This window comes from Neodiprion lecontei, chromosome 7, assembly GCF_021901455.1.
Source record: "Neodiprion lecontei isolate iyNeoLeco1 chromosome 7, iyNeoLeco1.1, whole genome shotgun sequence".
In the NCBI taxonomy this organism is placed as follows: domain Eukaryota; kingdom Metazoa; phylum Arthropoda; class Insecta; order Hymenoptera; family Diprionidae; genus Neodiprion; species Neodiprion lecontei.
Window position 1 is genome coordinate 4401989 of NC_060266.1, and position 24144 is coordinate 4426132.

The 24144-nt window shown below is 35.1% G+C and overlaps 4 protein-coding genes across 7 annotated transcripts; 3 read left to right on the forward strand and 1 right to left on the reverse strand.

Moving 5' to 3' along the window:
• Positions 1-5005: 5005 nt before the first annotated feature.
• On the forward strand, positions 5006-7519 carry LOC107220932 (integrator complex subunit 11). Of its 2 annotated transcripts, XM_046744993.1 has the most exons (3): positions 5006-5214; positions 5323-6842; positions 7046-7519. In XM_046744993.1, exons 2-3 carry the CDS (start codon positions 5346-5348, stop codon positions 7334-7336), a joined length of 1788 nt encoding a protein of 595 aa, XP_046600949.1. In that variant the 5' UTR covers positions 5006-5214; positions 5323-5345; the 3' UTR covers positions 7337-7519. The 2 variants fall into 2 exon arrangements, with proteins under 2 accessions (XP_046600949.1, XP_015515225.1); XM_015659739.2 differs by having other exon boundaries at positions 5006-6842.
• Positions 7520-8504: 985 nt separating this feature from the next.
• Positions 8505-10781, forward strand: LOC107220891 (protein stunted-like). 2 transcript variants are annotated; one of them, XM_046744994.1, is made up of 4 exons: positions 8505-8664; positions 8846-8976; positions 9877-9902; positions 10661-10781. In XM_046744994.1, exons 1-3 carry the CDS (start codon positions 8636-8638, stop codon positions 9888-9890), a joined length of 174 nt encoding a protein of 57 aa, XP_046600950.1. In that variant the 5' UTR covers positions 8505-8635; the 3' UTR covers positions 9891-9902; positions 10661-10781. The 2 variants fall into 2 exon arrangements, with proteins under 2 accessions (XP_046600950.1, XP_015515161.1); XM_015659675.2 differs by lacking the exon at positions 9877-9902.
• Positions 9657-15076, reverse strand: LOC107220876 (negative elongation factor D). The gene is made up of 12 exons (XM_015659647.2): positions 14954-15076; positions 13906-14087; positions 13508-13727; positions 13305-13412; positions 12926-13075; positions 12696-12826; positions 12436-12623; positions 11803-12055; positions 11504-11714; positions 11170-11310; positions 10968-11097; positions 9657-10876 (listed from the first exon to the last, which is right to left on the reverse strand). Exons 2-12 carry the CDS (start codon positions 14085-14087, stop codon positions 10839-10841), a joined length of 1752 nt encoding a protein of 583 aa, XP_015515133.1. The 5' UTR covers positions 14954-15076; the 3' UTR covers positions 9657-10838.
• Positions 15077-15419: 343 nt separating this feature from the next.
• LOC107220906 (serine/threonine-protein kinase NIM1) lies at positions 15420-22943 on the forward strand. 2 transcript variants are annotated; one of them, XM_015659686.2, is made up of 8 exons: positions 15420-15554; positions 15758-15816; positions 17948-18209; positions 18526-18740; positions 18884-18998; positions 19294-19584; positions 19699-19844; positions 19958-22943. In XM_015659686.2, the coding sequence occupies exons 3-8, from the start codon at positions 17984-17986 to the stop codon at positions 20201-20203; spliced, it is 1239 nt and encodes a 412-aa protein (XP_015515172.1). In that variant the 5' UTR covers positions 15420-15554; positions 15758-15816; positions 17948-17983; the 3' UTR covers positions 20204-22943. The 2 variants fall into 2 exon arrangements, with proteins under 2 accessions (XP_015515172.1, XP_046600547.1); XM_046744591.1 differs by having other exon boundaries at positions 15436-15621.
• Positions 22944-24144: the final 1201 nt, after the last annotated feature.

A 24144-nucleotide genomic window follows, 5' to 3' on the forward strand; every position in this document is an offset into this window, starting at 1 on the left:
GCCGACCTTTCATACTATGTATGATGATGTATGATGTATGATGTATGATGTATGATGTATGATGTATGATGTATGATGATATGATATGATGTATAATGATTTTAGTTTTCACGTTTCATACAAGAAATACACACTTTATCTCTCCTGCCGATTCCAGACTTAAGCGGCCAGGCCCTTCGATGGTCAGCCGTTGACTGAAGATATATTCTTCAGTGAACGGGTCGGCTAGTAACGCTGCCGTTCTGCGACAGTTGGCGATGAAAAATTTTGCTCGTATCTTTCAAATGTGTGTTAAAAAACACTCGAAGTGTTAAGAAGCTTCGTTCTTTCTCTCCCTATCACCTTTTTAGGTCTTTAAATCACTACGCAGCGTTAAATACTGTCTCATATACGAAGCATCCATTTCATCTCGTTAAAAATTAGTACTCTGAATTTTTTTCCATCCGAATACTTTTCGAAACACAATTCCGCTCCTCCACCCAACGCAGATACTTCACTTGCGACCAGCTAAAACAGCGTTTCGATTCTATGCCTATGAAAATTCAAGATCGAGAGAGCAAATGAAAAGTTGTTGGAATAATTTTGAATATTAATGTTTTGGGATACATCGAGCGCGTGTCGAATAGAATCCCATTTCAAAATGAATAATTCTTCTCTTTTCATATCATAGCTAATCTAGTAATATAGGTAAATAGGATGATTGGAGGTGTTCGGAAATGGTAGGACATTTCAAAAGTTGAAGTCGACGATGATCCGGTGCATCAATTTCGTCGTTACAGATTTTCTTTTCCCATGAGGCATAGAGTATTCAACAACGAGAATGCAGTCCTTAAAATCGCTTATTCATCTCTGTCTGGAAAGCTAATTCGCAAGGCGTGGTATTCTAGATATGTCAAAACTAAGCTAGCGGCACGTGTTTGCATTATTAAAAAAATACCCGTACTCTACATACACTGTTTCTAATCTTTTGCTACATTTGGTTTAATCCCCATGCTTCCACAGCACGAATAGTCGGAAATGTTTTTGATTATCCATAATAAAATAAAAGAAGTAACAAAGCTTAAATTTATTGTTAAATTCATTTATTATTTGCACATGACCTCTGTATATTTGATAAATTATTCCTAAATACATTGAAACATATGTATTTAAAATGAAATATCATGCAATGGGCTGTGTAAACTACAAACTATAATTTCTATCAAATAGCTGCTTTTATGTCAACAGGGCTTTGAGACTCAGTTAAGTTGGATCTCGATTTTTGCCATCGTATGTAGGACATTGGGTTACAAGAACAAATGCGAATTACGAAGAACTCCGTATTAGAGATAAGGATATTTTAGTTCAAGTATACCTATACACAGAAATCCGTATGTGAATATACTAAAACCTCTGTGTTTATTGTAAAAATCTAGTTTTATATATGTGTATATATGTATATACGCATGCATAAGTATACATATACATATATACACATACATGTACATAAATAATTGCCAAGAAATTAGAAACACTCACAACTTGTCGCAAATAGAGTAAAACGTAAGGTTAATAATATACAAATTACACAAGCGCACCATAAAACATGGCAAGGGTAATCCTAGTGCAGTGACTGTATAAACTGAAGAAATATACATTTACATATACATGATATAAATTAATAGTCTAGAAAAGAGTATTTAGAAAGCTTATCTAATTCCGATCTTGTCACAATAGATCATTAACATAATCAATATACGGTTAAAACTGTATTAGCTACATTCACTATTAGAGATAATATTTTTTATCCATTTTTATAGTTATTTAATTTCTTGTACAACAATTTTTCAAATTTCACCGCAAAATGCCCAACGAGTTCTCGTAGTGCAAATACGAGTCCAATTACCTTACAGATGGCATTACATTGATTTTTGCCTTCTCGCGTCGAGTTATAAATACAGAGAAATCTCAATGAGAGCTCATTTCTATAAGATTTATTGTAGTGCTATATTCGTAGCTGTACCTGTTATTCTATATTACATACTGTCCTAAATTTTAAACACACAGCACAACAATGGCTAAAAGCACAATGGCAAGAAGAGAGGAGCAATTTGCATCTTAATAAATCTTTTCTTCTTCATACGTAGCAGAGCGATGTCACGTCGGAGGATATGTACTAGCGGATCACTAGGTGGGGCACAGAACTGAAACATAATTAACATAAGTAATCAATTAATCAATAATATAATAAATCTTATAAGTGCATTTATAGCTACTGAATTTGTGCTTGCGCGAAAAATGAATTGAAATAATTTATTGTAAACGTGACAAGTTTCCAAAATTTTAGATAAAATATAATTACAATTGCCATTGAATATTGTAAAACTGTTTTACTCACCGAGCACAAATCCTCGTCCTCCTCGTCCACCTTGTTCTCCTCGTCTTCCTCGTCCTCCTCCTTGTCCAGCTCGACCACCGCAAACCACCTCCATCAACCACCGATAACCACCTTGGGTTATACCTAGAATGGTAACAAATATTTTTAGTATAAGAACACATTAAAAATATTGTGTAACGAATAATATGAATAATTAATCAATCAATATGTAATAAATTATATTAGCGCCTTCGAAGCTACTGAATATGTGCTTGCGCGAAAAATGAATTGACATAATTTATTGTAAACATGGCAAGTTTGAAAACTTATGGATGAAATATAACTGCATTGCCATCAAATATTATGAAAATGTTTTACTCACCGAGCACAAATCCTCCTCCTCCTCGTCCACCTGCGACCACCTCCAACCACCTCCAACGACTACTGCTAACCACCTCGGGTCATACCTGGAATAGTAATAAATATTTTCAGTATAAGAACACATCAAATATATTGTGTAAGGATTAATATAATTAATTAATTAATAATACGTAATAAATTTATCAGCGCATTTGAAGCTACTGAATATGTGCTTGCGCAAAAAATGAATTGAGATAATTGATTGTAAACATGACAAGTTTGAAAAATTTCAGACAAAATATCATTACAATTGCCATGAAATATTAAACAAACGTTAAACTCACCGAGCACAAATCCTTGTCCTTCTCGTCCTCCTCCTCGTCTACCTCCAACTACTTCCAACCACCGCCAACCACCTCGTCTTGTAACTCGAATACTGATAAATGTTCTCAGTATTGTAAGACATCAAAAATATTGTATAAGGATTAATATAATTTTTTTACCGGCACATTTCACCAAGAAATTTATGAGAAAATTATAAAAAATGATTGCAATTTTATTAGCTATTGCTTTGATAGTACAAAACATGACGTTTTGAATAATAAAACTTGTAAACTCAAAAATTAGTCCGGAAGGTCAAAAGTCATCAGGTCAAGTACCTGGACAGCCAAAACTACGGAACGCTTGTTCTGGAAGTCGAGTTTCTGCAGGTAGTGGACCTTGAGCGCAAAAACTACGGAACGCGTGTCCTGAAAGTCGTGTTTCACCAGGTAGCGGACCTGGAGCAAAGAAATTACGGAGCGCTTGTCCTGGAGCTCGAGTTGCACCAGAAAGTGGACCCGGAGCGCAGGATTCAGGAGGTAGAGAACCAGTTACTCGAAATCTGCGGAGCGCGATTCTCATACGTCCGCTCTACCGCGCGGTTGTTTACAGACTGAGGAATTCGGTTAGCTGATTCTATATCGATGACGTCGAGAGAAACAAAATTTTCGGTTGCATCACTTTCTGAACGTCCGAACATCCAAACTTTGGTTTCGAACTTCAATACTATGCATGATGTATGGTGATGTATGATGTATGATGTACGATGATATGATATGATGTACGATTTTTGATTTTACATTTCAGACAAGAAATACGCACTTTATCTTTCCTGCCGATTCCAGACTCAAGCGGCTAGGCCCTTCGATGGTCAGCCGTTGACTGAGGATATGTTCTCCAGTTAACGGGTCAGCTAATAACGCTGTCATTCTGCGACAGTTGGAAGATAAAAATTTTTGCTTGTACCTTTCAAACGTGTGTTAAAATACACTCGAAGTTTTAAGAAGCTTCGTTCTATCTCTCCCCATCAAAAGAAGAAAAAAAAATCGCCGACAATCACCTTTTCAGGTCTTTAAATCAGGACACTGCGTTAAATACTGCCTAATATACGGAGCATCCATTTCACCTCGACCAAAATTAACGCATTCGTGATGTATTACAGTTACTCCGAATTTTATTCCATATGAACACTTTTCGAAAAACAATTGTGCTTCTCTACCCAACGTAGATACTTCACTTGCGACTAGCTAGAACGGCGTTTCTATTCTATACCTACGAAAATACAAGATCGAGAGAGCAAATGAAAAGTTGTTGAAATAATTGTGAATAATAATGTTATGGAATACATCGAGCGCTTGTCGAATAGAATCCCATTTCGAAATGAATAAGTCTTCTATTTTCGTATTATACCCGATTATTGTAGATAATCTAGTTTATCTAGTCTTCTAGAAAATTATAAAATTTATAGTATGCATCACGTATTAATCGTAAATGGATCATTTATATTAGTATCGTACGTGGACCGCATATACATATATACTTTTTGGTCTCTGCATCATTATTACATCTGATCTATTATTATTTGTGATCCATGTATACATTCTCCTCTCGGGTACCTATACTTTAATTAAATCACTGTTTTGCGATGAATTTTGGAAGAAATTTGTTCTCATTATTAATTTCCTGAATCGCCGACAAGCTGGTAAGTATACACAGGCCAAATACTGGCTTGGACTTACCATTGCGAAGACTGTGTTACTCGGAAGGCGAATGGGGTAAATGCAACCAGCAATCATGTCGAAATCGGTAACCCCCTGATGTTCTGCAATAAGTTCTCAACTCTACCATTGGCAGAGAGAAACCTCTATTGGAACATTTCAGGAGGCGCAAGCGCACAACGATTTTCGGTTGTCGTACCAAAGCCCATAGGGAAACTGTCTTTACATTCTTCAGTCAACGGTGAGTATCACTCTGGTGGTGATTTACCCATATGTAGTCATCTCGTAGTTGCACGATAATCCTAACCTAACCTAACCTAATCTTATCTTATGAAGATCTCTTTACTTATCATGTTACTTGACCTCCAAAATATGTCTATTATCTAAACTAATATGGCTAAAGCCTATAAATAATTAATATACACCAAACAAAGTGAATCAACGAAAATAAAATTGGAGGTTAGTAACGGCATCGCGATGTAAACACAACACGTTCGTACTTAAAGAAAATTATTAAATATTCGCAATTCCGACCTTTTCTATCTAGAAATTTACTCAAATCCACAGACACGATTTAATAATCACAAATAATGCCTGATATCAAAGTAACGCCTCTTGGCGCAGGCCAAGATGTGGGCAGGAGTTGTATTCTGGTTACCATGGGAGGTAAAAATATAATGCTGGACTGCGGTATGCATATGGGATTCAACGACGAGAGAAGGTTCCCGGACTTCTCATACATAGTGCCTGAAGGACCAGCCACTAACTACATAGACTGTGTCATCATCTCGCACTTTCACCTGGATCACTGTGGGGCGCTACCCTATTTCACAGAAATGGTGGGCTACACAGGTCCGATTTACATGACTCACCCGACCAAGGCGATCGCCCCAATTCTCTTAGAGGATATGCGCAAGGTAGCAGTGGAGCGAAAGGGTGAGAGCAACTTCTTCACCTCCCAAATGATCAAGGACTGCATGAAGAAGGTAGTCGCTGTTACGCTGCACCAGTCAGTCATGGTTGACCCTGAACTGGAGATAAAGGCTTACTATGCAGGGCATGTGCTGGGCGCTGCGATGTTCTGGGTTCGAGTAGGTTCGCAGTCCATTGTCTACACTGGTGACTACAACATGACTCCGGATCGGCATCTAGGAGCCGCCTGGATCGACAAATGCAGGCCAGATCTGCTTATATCGGAATCAACGTATGCCACCACCATCCGAGATTCGAAACGATGCAGAGAAAGAGACTTCTTGAAAAAGGTGCACGAGTGCATAGACAGAGGCGGCAAGGTTTTAATACCAGTATTTGCTCTTGGTCGCGCCCAGGAGCTCTGCATACTATTAGAAACTTACTGGGAGAGGATGAACTTGAAGGTGCCTGTGTACTTCGCCCTTGGTCTGACGGAGAAGGCCAACAATTACTACAAGATGTTCATTACATGGACCAACCAGAAGATAAAAAAGACGTTTGTTCAGAGGAACATGTTCGATTTCAAGCACATAAAGCCCTTTGACAAGTCCTACATCGATAATCCTGGCGCCATGGTGGTCTTCGCTACTCCTGGGATGCTGCATGCTGGACTGTCGTTGCAGATTTTCAAAAAGTGGGCACCCAACGAAGCCAATATGGTCATCATGCCGGGGTTCTGCGTCCAGGGAACTGTCGGCCACAAAGTTCTAAATGGCACTAAACGTATCGAGTTTGAAAACCGGCAGATCGTCGAGGTCAAAATGGCTGTGGAATATATGTCATTCTCAGCTCACGCTGATGCGAAAGGCATCATGCAGCTGATTCAATATTGCGAACCTAAGAACGTAATGCTCGTTCATGGTGAGGCTGCAAAAATGGAATTTCTGAAGGAGAAAATTAGGCAGGAGTTTGGTACCAGCTGCTACAATCCAGCCAATGGAGAAACGTGCGTTATTTACACTACTGCCAAAGTTCCCGTCGATGCCTCGCTAGCCCTTCTGAAAGCTGAGGCAAAGAGATACTCTGCTCTGCCTCCAGATCCAAAAAGAAGAAGGCTCCTACATAGCGTGTTAATGCTGAGGGAAGACGGCGTTTGTCTAGTTGATGCTGACGAGGTAATACACTTTGATATCCATCATAAGTCATCTCACAAGGAATTTTTATATTTTCCTTTATGATGCATTACATCAGTCATGATTTGAATACAGTTTTCAAACATTTTTCAAAATGTGTAATATAAATGGTTGCACATTTTCAACCTCAACAAAGTGGGCGAAAATCAATAGTAACTTTGAATCACATTCAAATTGATTTCCAGGTTGCCAGGGCAGCAGGAATCACAAGGCATGTAGTAAGATTCACGTCTACAGTACAAATAAGGGATCCAGGTCCTGCCCACGCGACAACGCTCAAGCTTTTGCAACCATTAACGGAAAGATTAGTAGGATGGACGGTACAACTCACTGATGGTGCGATATCAGTAGAATCAGTATTGGTTAAAGTCGAAGGAGGTGAAGATGAATCCAAGAGCGTGTATGTTTCGTGGACGAATCAAGACGAAGATTTGGGAAGCTATATTCTGGGCTTCTTGCAAACAATGCTCAACTGAAATCTTTCAATCAAATTTCTATGAAAGATTTTTATACACAGGATTTTGTATAAAACTTGTGCGTGTGCACAAACATATAGATATATAGGATTATTGACTGATTGGTACTTGTAAAAATTCATTGCAGAGATACGTCAACCAATCACCCCAAATTCGTCTTCAATAAAATTCATTGATTTATAAGAAGTGTATTTTATAATTGGTCGTATTTTGACTAAGAACCAAGACGAGCAGTTTCCATATAATTTCTCTGATGTACATATCATTCCATTGTATGATAATGATGATTTGGTGAAAAAAATGGTAATAACTTGATAAAGCACTACCTTTGCAGCATGGTTTACCGAGTCATATTTTTTTATGTTAGCTCTGTACATAAATCCAAATAAATTCAATAATTTATTTGCCTTAATATAATGTTTCCTTGATTTTAAAAAGAGTAAAAACTATTGCTTAAATCACTTAAAATAGATCTTAAATAGATTTCTCAACTACTGACCCTTTTCGAATACAATATTTTAATTTGACGGAAAATTAAAAATTATCAATTTTCTATTCTTTCGAAACGTGACAACTTTCAGCAGTAATATTGAATGTATAATATTCGAAAAGTGAAAGCTCAATAATTGTGGCATCCACCTTAAGCATTACATTGCTACATTGAGTACTTGATATCAACAGGTTCTTAATCTTCGATTTACAATGACGGATTTGACAATTTACGCAAAATAAGTCATTAGATCGAATCTCGTAAAAATGTCCGGTTCGGTTACCTGAAAAATTTATAAATCTTACTTAATAGTGGACAGCGACAATAACAAACCACGAAGAATTAATTTTCATACTTCGCGATTTCGTTGTTTCACTGCAAAACGATTAACTATCTATTAACTTCAGTAAGACATTTGACAAAATCATCAGTACTCGGAGGATGAGCAAAAATTCAAGTGATTCTGAACTATAGCGTGCCCCGCTGTCTAGCGGATAATAGCGGTGATGCCACAAGTTTGAGGTGTCGTTCTCTTTACTCTTCATACTTTATGCAATATTAATTTAGGGTGCGTTCCGAAACTTGCGCTAAAAGCTCCGTAAGACATCGACAGAGCTAGTCACGAACTCGGCAGCGCAAAAGAGATACAAAATTATTGACAGCACTGAGAGCTAATTTCGGAACACATCCTTGGAAAAGCAGACTACTATTTCCGGTAGCAGTTCTGATAGCTCTTCCCCGATCAGTGCCTCCCGTTTGGTCGATTGAGATATTTTCTGGAGTGAACTTGACGTTGAAAAGGAATAAAGATGAGTGCGTGGAGGCAAGCTGGACTTAAGTAAGTTTATGCGCTTCATTTATTGTTCAGATAAAACTAGTCCAGTAACCTATGCCACAAGAGTTCAGCTAGAAATTCGTTTCACCGATTTTTTCTGTATAAGTTATGTAACCTAACATAATGTGAAATTAATTGATTAAGGTGGAAAACTTGAATACTACATTGGTATTAATTATTTCAGCTACATCAACTACTCGCAAATTGCTGCTAAGCTCGTTCGGCGTGCTTTGAAGCCTAACTTTCAAGCTGATGCTCTCAAAAGGGATGATTCTACCGTCAAGTTTACCCAATGGAAGGATGGCAAGGCAATCAGTAAGTTGTCTACTTTTTCTTATCGTCGACTGGTTGTTCTATTTTACAAATACGATTTACTTCCCACTCTGGTTAATCAAATTTGTTTAAGATATTTCTTATTTGAATGGCAATCAAAATTAACTTAATGATTTTGCTCATATTCGTCTACTTCGTATACACAAATATTTAATAAACACAATTTGACCCAGAGAAGAGTCGTTAATTCCAATTGATTTTTTTTTTTTGGCAATACAAAGGCTGCACATGAATTTACCAATTGATTATATTGAATACAATTCGGTTCGGCTTTCATAGATTTTGATCACGTTTTATTGGGTTTCTTAACTACGGCAGTCACACAATTCTCTTAGTATTCCAATTAATAAAAAAACAGTTCACTTGGAATATGGAACAATCAGTCCTGTTTTGTATAGTTACAATACTTTAGTAAAATTTCCAGTTTGAACAGTTCAATTTATTCTAAAAATTCATTGAAATAGTTTGGTAATCCAGTTTTGTAATTTAAAAATCATCCAAATGATTTCTTGCATTTTTATTCATTTATTTTGACCTCATGACTTTGGCCAATGAGCTAATTTCACTATAAGTAAGAAATCCATTTTTATTCACTGTAAAATATAGCTACGAATATCTTTTTTAGTTACAAATTGCATCCTTACTTTTTTTCGTTCCTCATGATGCCTCTCATCTTTATTCATAAATGAATATTGCAATGGGTTAACAATATACTTTAGAAATCCGTGACCGATTCGAAGCTTTGCCTTTTGATTCAATCATAGCAGTTGAAGGATTAAAAGTTCAGATGTACTCCAAAGATTTTCACAAAATACTAAAATGTGACCCTTAATTTTAATATTTCTGATTTCTATTATCTGAGTAATTTTGTACCTTTTACAGCCGATAAATACTAAAGTCATCAATACGTAAGTTTATAGTTTCAAGTGTGATAAAACAAAAAACGCAAGTACTTGCATTTTGAAATGTTGTGAAAGTGTGAACTGATGTGTTATAATAATAATTATTTTAATCATTTACAAGTATCTATGTTTCATTATTAATCACGCATGGGACTTGATTACAATTTCGTGAAAACTAACCATCTGATTCAAGATTTTAAGCAACTAATCCTTTTGTCCAAACAATCAACAATTGATTATTGAATTAATACCATTTGAAGGCATGCAATATCGGTTGAGAATTGAATTTTTTCCCTAAAACGAACGAAGCCCTAATTATGCACAGACTGAGAGTTATGACTAAGATAGACTGAATAATTTTTTGAAAAATCGGTATGATTTATTTCAACTTCAGTAAAAGTTTAACATGTTCATTTTATTGTACGGTGGTAAAATCTTTACCTAAGTTCCAGTTATTTCGCAGCTGTATACAGCCATCTGACCAGGCTACGTCTTGACTATTGGACTCTTAGTCTCCGCCATTGGTCTTATTATCCTATTATATCGCTCTTGCGTGTAGTGGATCATGTGCATAATAGTTGACAGAGAGTAGAAAGTCCTTGTCATGATCGAATAGTCGAAGTAGCCTGATCCTGTCAGTCAAGTAGATGACACTCTACTGCCATCATATTACTAATCAATAGTATGATAAACTAATAAATATTCAAAAAAAAAAAAAACTTGAATTAACTAATTTCTGTTTAAAATGAATAACTTTGTTTCAGAGCAATAAACTACAACATTGTGGCACCATAGGGCAGTTCACCTGATGAATGCGGGTTGATTAAGAGTAATTCATGTATGATTATACCAGTTGTTATGTAAAATAAACACATCTTCACACAACCGGTAAATTTATTCTTTCGGTTCTCCATGAGCACTGGCGTCTCTGTTCTTTAACCGTCATCTCACAGCTGTGCCACTGTGTGCCTTGCAGTGAACTGAAAACAATGAAATGAATAGTACAACACTGTGTAAAGAGTAACACTTTGATGGTATTCAATTTGATGATGTAATGTTGGGCCAACGAACCTATGAACTCAGAAACAAGGTCGTTATCACCATCGCCACGCATCGTGCCTGTTATCTCATCATCTTCCACCATAGGTAAAAATAGTTGGATAAATTCCGGAGTGTATGGTGGTGCAATAGCCTCTAAAACCTAAAATGCAGATACAGATTTAGTAAAAATATAAAAAACACAGATTGCTGGAAAAGCCAAATCGGTGCTTACCTCGGTGACAAAATATCTAATAAGGGAAACGTCAGTGTCACTGCGTTGCCAGCACTGCTTAATATAGCATACAACAGGGACAACACATCCTCGACTCAATAAATTGACCATTCGGTCTATCAGCATCTTTTTCATCTCCAACTGAAATATTATAAGTTTGTCAAATACTGGGTCTTGCAATAATCGTTTATAGGAAGAGGCTTGCAAACTGTGAAACTGTGGGAAGTCTGCCTTGCTCTAGAAACTTGTAATTTCACACAGATACTAAAAATGTCTAAATTTAGGTAATAGTATTATGCGATAAAAATATAACAACTGGTAACTAGGTATTCACCTGAACAAGTATTTCGAGTTCATCCTGTTTGCTCTCAAATAACTGCACCAAGAGTTGAAGCACTTTTGGATGTAAGAGAGGATGACAGGCTACAACCTCGTCCAGAAGAGCCAAATGTATAGGACAGTGTTCTGTGCTCAATTTAAAATACGATGGTTCTGTTACCGTACATGCAACCCATCTGATCACACCAACGCTCACCACTGGAAATCTGTAATTACACATTTTATAGTTTTCTACCAATCAATCGTTTTGGAATTACGAAGCGTATGATTGCTTTGAGCTCAGATTGTGCTTACCTAATGCACTGATACAACGTGTTCAACTCGGCTATCAGTTCAGTTGAACCTTTATTAATATTGCAAATGTTATGAACTTTCTCGATGGCTTGCATCGTGGTTTTTAATTCATCTTTGTTGATCTTTCGTTGTGTTCCCTTCTTGGCTGGTGTTTCGCAAACACTAGCTGCATATGCCAGCAAGTTAATATACTTTGATTTATGCTCTGGGTTTACCTTTACTCCTGGCTTAAATAGAGCATCAACCAATAATTCTGTAGAATATTATACGACAATGAATATAGTAAAATAAAATTGTCCTGATTCACAGAAAAATAGATTTTCTTCAATCGACCGACTTCAATTTTTACTAAAACCTTCCAATTTTTACAGAGTTTCTAAATGCCAAAAATGTATTGCTACCTTGCCATTATATGTGACTCATAAAACATTTTTAGTTCAGTTCAAACTTTTTCACACATTTCAAAACTTTTCTAGAACCAATAAAATTTTGTCAAACTTGGAAGATTTCTAAATATGCGATTTTTACAGCTTCCATAACTATCTGTATTCCGTAATTATCAGTCTTATTTTTTTTTTATAACTAGTACGATTTTTAAGGGAGAATAACAGAATTAGACAATTGAATATTTACCTAAAAATTGAGGATTCCGAATTAATTCAACCGGAGGAGGTTCTGGGTTGGAGTAATTCCTAAACAATACTGTTATATCAGCCGGATTCAAAGTATTTCGTGATAACATCGAACCTAAGGCTTGACAAGCGCTTGGACTACCAGCTGCTCCGTTTAATGCCATTGTTATGGGAGTTACATCGTGACGGCTGAAAACGTATTCGTTGTCATGTACCAGTAGATCACATTAACCACAAATAAAACTGAATGATTTTTCTTACTTCTGTTGAGCGCACTTCGTAATCTCTTGTGAAAGTCGTTTCATTGTAAAACCGCCCCGAGGTTCTTGTGCTAAAATTTGTAACAATACTTGACTGTACACATATGTATGTTGCCCATGACAAACCATTTTCTGTAAGTAAAATTTTATGGATCATGAGTGATGTTTATGATTTTTGGCGGTCTGAAAAAAATGTTACTTCTTTTATTCTTATTATGAGGAACAACTTACGGCACATTCCTGTATGCTAGATTGCCAGTCCTCGGTATTTTGAAGGAATCCTGCAATGGCAGTTTTTAATACTCTCGAGAATACTTCTATTTGTTGTGCAGCTGTTGAAATGCTTGTTATTTCTCCTTGGAATCCAGCATCAGATATAAGCTAAGAGAAATGTCGTAATGGAAATGGATTATTTGATAACTTGCTATGTAGAGTATACATGATATTTTTACATCAATTATGTATAGTAGCAATTCGTGCAAACAGCAATTTTGCGCAAGGAATAACTATCACAATATCAATTATGAAATACTGGGAAGCTTTAACAAACTTATTAGCAGGTAAATAAATATTTTAAATGTTCTAATGAAATATAATTATGATTACTCACTTTTATGGTAAAATTTAACATCAAGCAATCAGGATATTCTTCAGCAAGTCTATAAATCAGTGAACGCCAAGTAGGATGTTGTATCATCTCTGTTAACCAGGCTGGAGTCTGTAAAGTAGAACAGAAATTTATTTACAAAATGATACATTTCAAGATTTTGAAACTAAGCACGAATGAAATTTGGAAAAAAAATTATAACTCACTTCACCCTCCTCAGTGAAAATTTTGTCAGCCTTTTTTGGATCAAACGTTTTAAGAATCATGTCTTTGAGATTATTTTCTACCATAGCTTGTACATCCGTTACTTTTACACCAGCAAGAATTAACCATTCGGCCAGAAGATTTGCCATCTGAGCACATGCCGTATAATTTTGAGACAATAATTCAATAACTTGTTCGGGATTACCGCCTGCTTGGAAATATCTGAAAGAAAATACTCAATTGAGATGATTTTCATATGCTTCACCAAGTGTGGATAGGCTTGGTCTTGTGTAAATAACCAATCGTAAGAACAGATAAATACAAATATACCAAAATGAAGCAAAAAACAAAATTAAATAGGAATTGTAAATTCAATGACCTCTCGGTTTGCTAGTCTTACCGTTTCAACTGAGTGAATATACCAGGCTCCATGATGTAGTCCGGCGTTTTAAACTTGTCCAAACATTCTTTAAGAACATCTTGAGGATTATCTGTTCCATCGTCACCTCCAAAATCGTCTGGGCCACCTCTACCCATGTCGTCTCCCCATCCTCCTCGATCCTCATCATAATCAGTCTCCATCTAGAATATTAAACACTTTATTGACAGATAGCTATTTGGTTATTCGATATTTAATAGAAATTAAAATTCAACGTATCTGGACTTTATACTTGTTACTTCGCTGAGAGAATTTCGAACAATTAAAAAAATATGAATATATGTTTAGATAGGACATGTTTCCTCAAGTACATATGCAATAAATAAAATATACATAATTTTGGAGAAATTATAGGTGAAGAGTAGGTTCTATAGTTTCATATGGGATTAGGGACAATGTTTAAGTCAACGCCAAGTTTTCTTTGCATTGTTAGCGATGAATGGTTGCTCAAATTTTTTAAATTCCAAAAAGCATCACTAACAGTACAATAAAGCTAAAATATGTAACTTGACAATTAGCTTTAGAGCTAGCATTACCCGTGTACTTAAAGTATACTGGCACAAGTAATTGCCTAATTTCAATCAAGAATGTCCTAAGATTTACTCAACTCCTTTGGATTGAAGTTTCTAAGATTATTTAAGGGTTTGTAACAGATAATTGTCAGTCAAAAGGAAATGCAAATAACCATTGCGAGCGATACGTGAAAACTGAGGTGCAATAAATTAACTTGCAAGAAGAAATGGTGGCATTAATAAACAAGAAATGAAAGATTGTATTAACTAACGCTGTGGTGTTTTCACAACAAGTCAACGGCAATTTTCAAGCTAAAGCTATCATCAAATTTGAGGTTAGAAATGTATTTGATGATGAAAAGTAGCTGCAATGTAGAGAAAATAGACAGTAATCCGGAGAAAATCACACGTCCGGTTGCAGTAGGAATATGTCTATATCTCTAGACGTATAGATAGAAAATTGATAGACTTTTACTGGATAAAATGAAGATTCTTACATCTCGCGCGTCAAATCGTATCAAGCGTTTCCCTCACAAATTCTTGTTATGGATCTGTACAGCAGTGAGCTGAGTGAGCTTCCAGTTAATCGCCTCGATCTTGGCCGCCATTTTCTAACGAAAAAAAATAGAGGGAAATTTTGAACACATATAAGTAGGTAGACACGTTATTGATAATAAAGAAACATATTACAAGCTAATTTTCAGCAGAAACGTTTATATAAGATATTTTTGAGAAAATATTCAGGATGTTATCATATTTGAGAAACCTGATCTAGTAAAAATGATGAAGTTGGAGAATAAATTGAAGTGACTCGGTCAATAAAATAGAACTACTACATAACCTCCGGTGAGTTTTTTTGTTTCAACACAATGCAGGGTCGACGAAATGCAACCCGATGACGCTCTTGTGCAATTCGATTATTCAGCGGACGCCAAGTGCAAATTCAAATTTCAGTTCTCGCTGGGTCGACGCGCGCGTTCAGTTTCAGTTGTCATTTGCGCTTGGTGCGCGCGGTTCTGCATCGTCCCGAGCAATGATACATCGATCATAACCTCATTAATAATTTTTCAGTATAATTGGATTCCCCGTATTCGTCATGTAAGCTTTTTTTTATGTAAGACTGGGTGTAATCGAGTTGTTGTGATCGTTCGTCGTCAAAGAACTGGTGCGTACTGTGCTTCTCACAGTACTGAATTCAAAGGGTGTATCGACTGAATATTCCTAGATGTCAAAAATATTTCTGACAGTTCAGTCTCCCATCATCCTCTCGGTTGCATCAATTAAGTGTTCAATTTTTCCAGTTGTAAAGAATCGCGCAACGGAACGACATGGCCATTTGATCAAGTCAACTATAAAACACGTAGGTATTTTTATACGTATAAATACAGTGATTGATATATACAATTCTACAAGTTTTCCACCTGGTTTCAATGAAATTTAATTCAAGGTGAACGTCCCAATTTCTAATCATTTTTATAAGGGTAGTGGCAATGTTTTCATGAATGTAACTAACGCAGTGAAAAAACGAAAAGTGTACAAATTTTCACATATTGATGTAAATCTCTAGTTTTTTCAAATTACTGCATAAATACGAAAACTTGGAACTAGATGAAAGAAAATTCAAACGGCACGTAGTACAAAAATATGACCATTTCTGATTAATCGAAAAATTCGCACAAACGGTTTTTCATTCATGACGTCTAATTAATTTGTATTAAAAAACAATCTTTAAGGTACTTCAACGCACAGCTTAAACCATATCATTCGTTCCATATGTTAAATCAGATCTTAAGGAATCAGAAATTGGATCAACTATCTTGCAAGGCGATTGAAAACCTCCAGTGTGCTATAAGTACCTACTTAGGAAGCCAAAACTAGTTGTAGGATGTGATTTGGTATTGATACCTTTGTTGCCACGTTTCAAACAGAGCTAGCAGTCTTATCACTCGCATTGATAACATTCTTAGCAGGTGTTTATTGTATCCAGCTGCCACACCAAGACAAACTTCATAGATCTGTAATTTCTAAAATAATCAGATTGAACTTGATAATCAAATTATCGATATGAAGTTGCATTAAATGGCAATCAATGCAAAACAAATAGTTGATTCTAAACCACTGACAATTTGAGAAATACAAAAAAACTATAAAAATTTCCATTAAAACAATTGAAAGTTTAAAAAATGGCATAGAAATTATTGTTTAATGTTACAAAAGTTGATCTAAATTTACCGAGTCTTTGTGTAGATACAATACTTCCTAGTTCTGTTCCTTATAAGTAAAAGAAAAAAAAGTAGAGTAGAATATTAGATTATTTCAGTAAACGTCAATAATCCAAATCGTCTATGTTGTCAATTACATTTAAACGCAAAGTAAAAAAAAAAAGAAACCAATCCAAGTTTTAAGTATCATTTCGGATAAATATGCTATTGCGAAGTAACACACTGTTCACCAAAGCTGACTTTAGACATGTATCTAAACTTGAACTCCTGAACTTGTAATTTTTCTTTCATAATGTTATCTATTTTTACTCATGTTTACTCGGCCCTGTTTTGCTCGTGACAAAAGAATTTCAAGCATCCTGAAGCCAACAAAGTTGTTTATTTAATGTAAGATGAAGCAATCTCTGGTAATACACGTGCTTTTCATTTCAAATTGTGATTTAAAAATCTAGAGAAACCGAAAAATGAAATTTCAAAGTTTGTTATTTCTGATGGAAAACTTAGTGGCGTTTTATACTTTACTTGCTTCACTGATATTCAGGTAATGGATGTATAACAGTGTGTGTAATTTTATGCGCATAAATATTCTTGGTACTAAGCTCAAATTTATGGGCATAATTTATCACCTGTACTAAATATTGATCCATATTAGTCTGCAATTGAATAATTTACGTTACACCCTACATTATATTGATACCGATTATTTTTGAACACATTCTCATGCAACTCGTTGAACATTTGTATGCATCTCATGATTCAATAATAACATATTATAAGCTCAATAGAATAATCAACCTGAACATTTGTTAGATCAGCCTATTATCTCTGATTGTATCTCATCTCTTCATTGCATCCTCCGGATCTTTCCACGTGAATTGATTCTTTGAATTTATTCTTTATTACCTCTATTCTATCCGTTTGAATTGATTATTATTTTTCAAAACGCCTCTGAGATGCAAATAATTTGAAAGATTTTCTTTTAAGGTCTTCGGAGCTAAATATTTTAGAAGAGCACTGCTAACTTTAAAAGTCTATAAACGTTCGTTGCTTTGCATCAAGCATGACTAAATTTTCATACCTTATGACGATTAGCAATTTATTTCTGAAAATTGATGCCTAGTTAGTTTATTGAATTTTTACTTATTCATTTATACAGGCGGCAAAATTAATGACGAAAGTATAGATTACATATTTACGTGAATTTCCTTTAAAAATACCCATTTTTCTAATTTTTTTACACATCATTATCAAAAAGAGTTTAATTTTTAGGAGTATCCCGGTGTCAGCGAAAAAAATAACTGATAAATGAGGTCGTCCACCATCTGTGTACCCGGTTCCGTCCCTCTGGAATCACCCTTGCAAAATGACAATTTTATGCCAAAAAATGACAGACCCATGGATCCAATGGAAGATATGCAACGGCTGCGTAATGTCACGCTCAGCAAAACTGTCGGCCTGTACAGATTGCGCGGGGATCTTGGATCCGGGAATTTTTCCAGAGTCAAAATGGCCATTCATCATCCAACTAATGGTGAGTAAGTTTGCTTTACCTCATTCCACGCCGGTTTCGAAGTAAGTGTTACATTTCTGAAATTCAACAAGCTTTCAATCACGCCTTTGAATTGTGTGATCACTTTTGTTCAAATGAGTTTATGGCATGGTCGTGTGTCGTTTGGCAATTTTATAATCTTTCCTCAGATCATATACATACTCAAATCAGATATGTGCGACAACTAATTGTAAAGAGCTCGTTGCGAAGAAAGGATAAAAAAAAAAATGAATAAAAAAACATCATCTAATAAACGTATTGATAATATTTGCATAAGCAAACTGATGTGAAATTACAGAGCGTGTGGCGATTAAAATTTTGGATAAAACGAAACTTGATGAAAAGACACGAAAGATGCTGGCCAGAGAGATAGCTACTATGGAAGGGATTTGCCATCCACATGTAATACGATTGTTTGAAGTTGTTGAAACGTACGCAAGAATCTATCTTGTTACCGAGTATGCTTCTGGCGGTGAACTTTTTGAGAAGATCTCCGTTCAGGGCAGATTCAAAGTACGTGTGTTACTTATTAATGAATTACAATTGAACCCAATGCTTAGAATAACTAAATTGAAAAGTTTCAGACTTAAAATATTTTGATATGCATGAAAATGGCGGTCTGAGTATTATAAATTTATACGATATATAACTTTCAGGAAGAAGAGGCAAAGCTGTTATTTGTACAGATTTTATCTGCGGTAAAATATATGCATACCCTGGGATTCATTCATAGGGACATAAAAGCAGAAAACGTTTTCTACGCAGGACCTGGTAAGGTAGATTCTCACGTGTCTCCACCATTTTGTAATGATAGAATTTGCAGTTGAAAACCTTTACATGCTGTTCCAAAATTACGAAATAGTATTTTTGCAAATGGGAAAAAATTCGGTGATACTATGAAGATTGGAAATCACAGAGAACATTGTTTACAGATAAAATGACACCAAAGCTAATTTTAGATACGTAGGATTCCAATAATCGACCGATGAAACATGTTGCGAAGGATGCGAGGTATCGAGTAACTTGTCAGATTTTTTTTACCATTACGATAAAATTTTTGTTCAAGGTCTGATAAAACTGGGGGATTTTGGATTCAGTACACGTCTTACCGATGGGCCTGATCAGGTTTTAAAGACTTTTTGCGGCAGTCCACCATACGCAGCCCCAGAATTATTTCGGGATGAATCATATCTCGGGCCCTACGTTGATATTTGGGCTCTGGGAGTATTGCTGTACCTGGTAGTTACCGGCACGATGCCTTTTCGGGCCCGCACTGTTCTTGGTCTTAAAACTCTGATACTTGAAGGAAAGTTTGTCACTCCTGACCACGTCAGCTTGCCCTGCCAATCGTTGATTTGTAAGCTCATTTTCACTAATCACTTGTACAACTGTTAAGCCGTGCTAAAGTCCCTGAAAATACCAAAGAAGCTTATCCTGTAAACAGTCGTTACATGTGCAAATTACTTGATAGGTGGATTGTTGTGTCAAACGCCTCTGGAAAGGTTGACAATTGATCAGATGCTGGCGAGCGAATGGCTCAAAGATACTACCGTACCTCCACATACCCCGTTTCAAGATTGTCTTTTACTGCCTACGATTACCAGCGATCCTAATCAGGTATGTATATAATGTTTGCATCGGACAGAAATTTGGCGTAAACAGTGAATGTGAAATTTGATAATTCTGCAGTAATCTGGTTTATTTATAAGGTATACCATTGATTATTTCAGATTCCTGGAATCGAGCGTGTGGCTCGATTAATGTTGGAAAAATTAGGTATAGATGGAAATTTATTAGCGACGCATGCTGACAAAGGTCCGAGGTCCAGTGTAATTGGAACATACAGGATAGTTGTGCACAGATTAACAAAACCTCCACGGAACCCGGTGCAACCAGACACGTCGAGTGTCCCGAAAACATCGCAGTCGTTAATAACTAAGAAAGGACTAAAATCCAAGATGTGTTTGATATTATGATCACTGGATAGATCAGTAAAAAAGCATGAATAAATGTTAAAACTTATTACTTGTATGACCTAAGAAGATGAGTCTTTTCACTATGAAAATTGAGAGAAAATTTGGTTTGAAGAAACTGAACTTCCTCGATACTACGAATTGACCAGTCGGTGGAGACTGGCACTAGGAATGAGTCCTAAAACAAACGAAACTATTAGCAATCGTATAATAGTGGAGGATATAAATGTACTTGGACTCTAATCCTAGAGGCAATTTGGAACAGAGGTATCCAAAATCAAGCTCAAACAGTAGTTTTCTTTGATTAGAGAAAAATTTGCAAGGTGTTTTTCAGGGCCAGCTCTTGGCAGCCCTCAACACCCGTACCGTGTAGCGGTAATAAGCTCGTGTAGAAATGTACTTCGTTTAAACGATGCACGATATTACATGATAAATTATTAAGTACAAACGTTATCAGACTATTGCTCATCAACATTATTTACTATTGTAACTTTTGACAGTTGCGTGTATATAATTGCTATCATCGATTTCTTTTAACTCTCGAGGTATGTACATATCAGGAACTGCTTCACAGTGATTGATCACATTAACAATCTTATTAATAATACTTGGCGTTTAACTGTCAAGTGCACTTCAACCTTGCACTTCAATTTATCTTTTTATTTTATCGTATTATTTATCTTTCAAGTAACATTCAAGTTGTACAATAAAGTACAACTTCATTGTTACTTCAAAGATAAATATAAAATATTACCGTTTGACCGATTCATCGTAAATCCATGTATTTAAGTTTGAAGTTAAAGTTAAGTTAAAATCAAGACCACCGCATAAGCCTAGCGTAAGGAATATTGAATTTCATAGAAAATGATTCTATGTGAAAATTTCAGTTCACTTTGTGAATAACATTCACACGATCGACGGAAAGACTTGACTGGGTAGAACAGTATCCAAATAATACACACAGCTTCTACCAAAAAGCAAAAGAGAGTTGTCCTCGGATAAATTATCCTTAGATAGTTACAGTACTTTACTGTACTTAGTACAAATGAACGTTACCCCATAAAGAGGTTTAGTATTAGAATGGTAGCCTTATACTTGTAAATATTTTCGAGGCTGTAAGATACTATTTTCACGTACCTATATAGAAGCACAGAGTTATCGACTTGAGTTTAAAGAAATTCTTTCTCTAACTCAACGTGGTGTAATATTGAAACTGGTCATGAAAGTGGGCTGTTAGATTTCACGTTTTGTTGAATTCAAAACGGAAATGCTATTTCTTTCAATGCCTTGAAGCCGTATCCTAGCAAATCCGTGTTGAAATAGATTTTGTAGCATTAAGAGGTGTTATATTAGGTGTATATTAGTTGTATATACCTTAAATTTATATTATTGGTCAAATTTTCGTGTATTCTTTTCTTTTATTCATAGATTTTTCCACTAATTACGTCTTTAGATGTGCTCAGGGTGAATAATATTGCGTATCTTATAAGACAGAGTACTTGTCATACCATTTTTTACAAGCGGAATCTCTTCAAAATATATACTGAATTTGATTGAGAATCAAATATTTGGCGTAACAACGTTATTTTTTTCAGTGTCAATTTTGATTCCACTTCTACTTTTTGTATTAATTATAATTTGTTATTATTATAATTCCGTTTTCAAAGTGGCCTTGCATATCCAAATTTAAGGTATATACACATATATTTATGTATACAATATTAAACAACGTAGTTGCTGGACAAACTACGAAACATTATCAATAAGGATATTTTCCACAAGTAAAATTTCCGTTTGATTTACATGCATTGCGCTGGCGCAATTTAATCGTATTGTTCAAGAAAATTGAATCAATGTCAAGACACTATTTTCTAGATATATTTCTTCAAGTTAACCCTACAAATTTCATATTCTATAGGTATGAATTGGATTCGCATGAATTATGGTGATGTATAATAAATGTGACAATATGAAATTTGAAATTCTATAAAAAAAATTGCTTTCGCCGTGCTATGATTTTGTAATAAACTGAATATGAACATGAGCTTTAATTCTGTAGTCGATGTATGAAAAATTTTATCAATACATACGATTATGGTAAATGACTGTAGTCACGCATTTTTCGTGGCTGAAAACCTTGATTTATTATTCATGCTTAAACGCATATCACGCTTTAAGATTCATTTTAAAAAAATTGCATTGTGGTTTATTTACCATGTTTTCAATTTCCAGAGCACTAACCTTTACCGTAACTATGATAATATATGAGGATATATTTCTCAAATTAAGTTTACGCGAAAAGGCTCGAGTATAATGGTTTTTAAGGTAATAATTTCACTCTGCACAATCCTTTGAGAATCCACGGGTAGTATATGAAAAATCGAGAAACTCTTAATATAATGTTAAACTTCAATGAATAAAATGATTTTTTCTTCCTCTGAGAAAATGTGAAATCAGAAAAAATTGTGACTGTACATGATGATTTACGAAAAATGTGGAAAGGAAATTTTTTAAATTTACACAGTGTAGAAATATATGCAGCCTATAAATTCTTACACTCTTCTTTTGAGAATAAAGTTTTCTGCACCACTTTTCGTACACAAGACTCGAAATACTAATTGTGCTACCGTTTCAAAATGAATTATTTTTAATTACGCCTAATTTTTATCATACAATAAGTGTTACATAGTTATTGTTGTGTATATAATAGAATGCAATATGTGATAATATCGAATATACTCAGTGTTCCCTTAAAAAATTTTGAATTTATTATTGTCCAAAATCATTATTCCCTTTTTTTTACAGGATTAAACTTTGAAAATACCTAATTTTATTCACTAATAGTAAGTCAGGCTTAGAGTTTGAAACACGAACTTTTCTACTCATACAATATATAGACACAGTGAAAAGTCTCTGAGATAAATATGTTTTGGAATTTTGTAGACAGTTTACCGAACATGCCCAGCAAATAATTGTTTCACATTTGCATTATTGGTAAAATTAGAAAATCTAGAAGAGTACTTTTGGTGTTCTTTTTATCATCTGGTGATGTACTTTCTTTCTTTGTCGAAATGGCTGAAAGGTCGACGATGTCCCTTACATCGTTTAGCAGACAGACATCAATGTGCAAACTTTTGCGCTCCTGCTGTACGTTCGTGTCGATCTGAACCGTTCAAACGCTAACAAATATCCTTTGAAAGATGTTGACGCTTGTATCAATTTGATAATCAAAGGAAAAAATTAAGGCTGTACGTTTATAATGATTGAATTCTGCTTCTCACCTAACGTTTAGATCCAAAAACTCTGAATGAAAATCTGTACATTGGCTCCATATTTTACCTGAATGTTTTAGCATCTCAAGCCTCTGTTGGACTGTTCGTTTGATCACAAGCTTTTTTCTCTGTTCTACGCTGAATTTTCAACAGTCAAGACTCATTTTAGATGTCATTCTAAATGCGTCGTTGAACATAAGAGTATATAGTTAGTTGTACGAATAATTATTAAATTCTCTAGTTAGTCTAGCTATTTAAACCTGAGGATTCTGTGAAAATCAGCTATTACTTAGAATAATATAAATCTTCAAAAGATCAAGAGATCTTTTAATTTTTTCTATTACTAGGAAAAATTCAGTTCCTCCGTGTGGTTCAGTTATTCATACAAATGCGAATTAATTGTATAATTTACCATCAAATCCTGTCTCTTTCTTAAGTATTACACGAAATTTTTTTTTGTCAAGTATTATATTTATTGCTACCGACTGCGAGCTTCTTTGGCTGTGTTATGATTTGAATTTACTCACGAATTAACTTTATCAAAAATCACCAAATTTCATCACCGACATTTTCTATTATTAAAACACGATAAACAAAAGCGTTTTCTAGTAAATTTTGGCATCAACTTCATAACAAAGACCTTCTCAATCTTGCCAAATTATTTCTCAACGT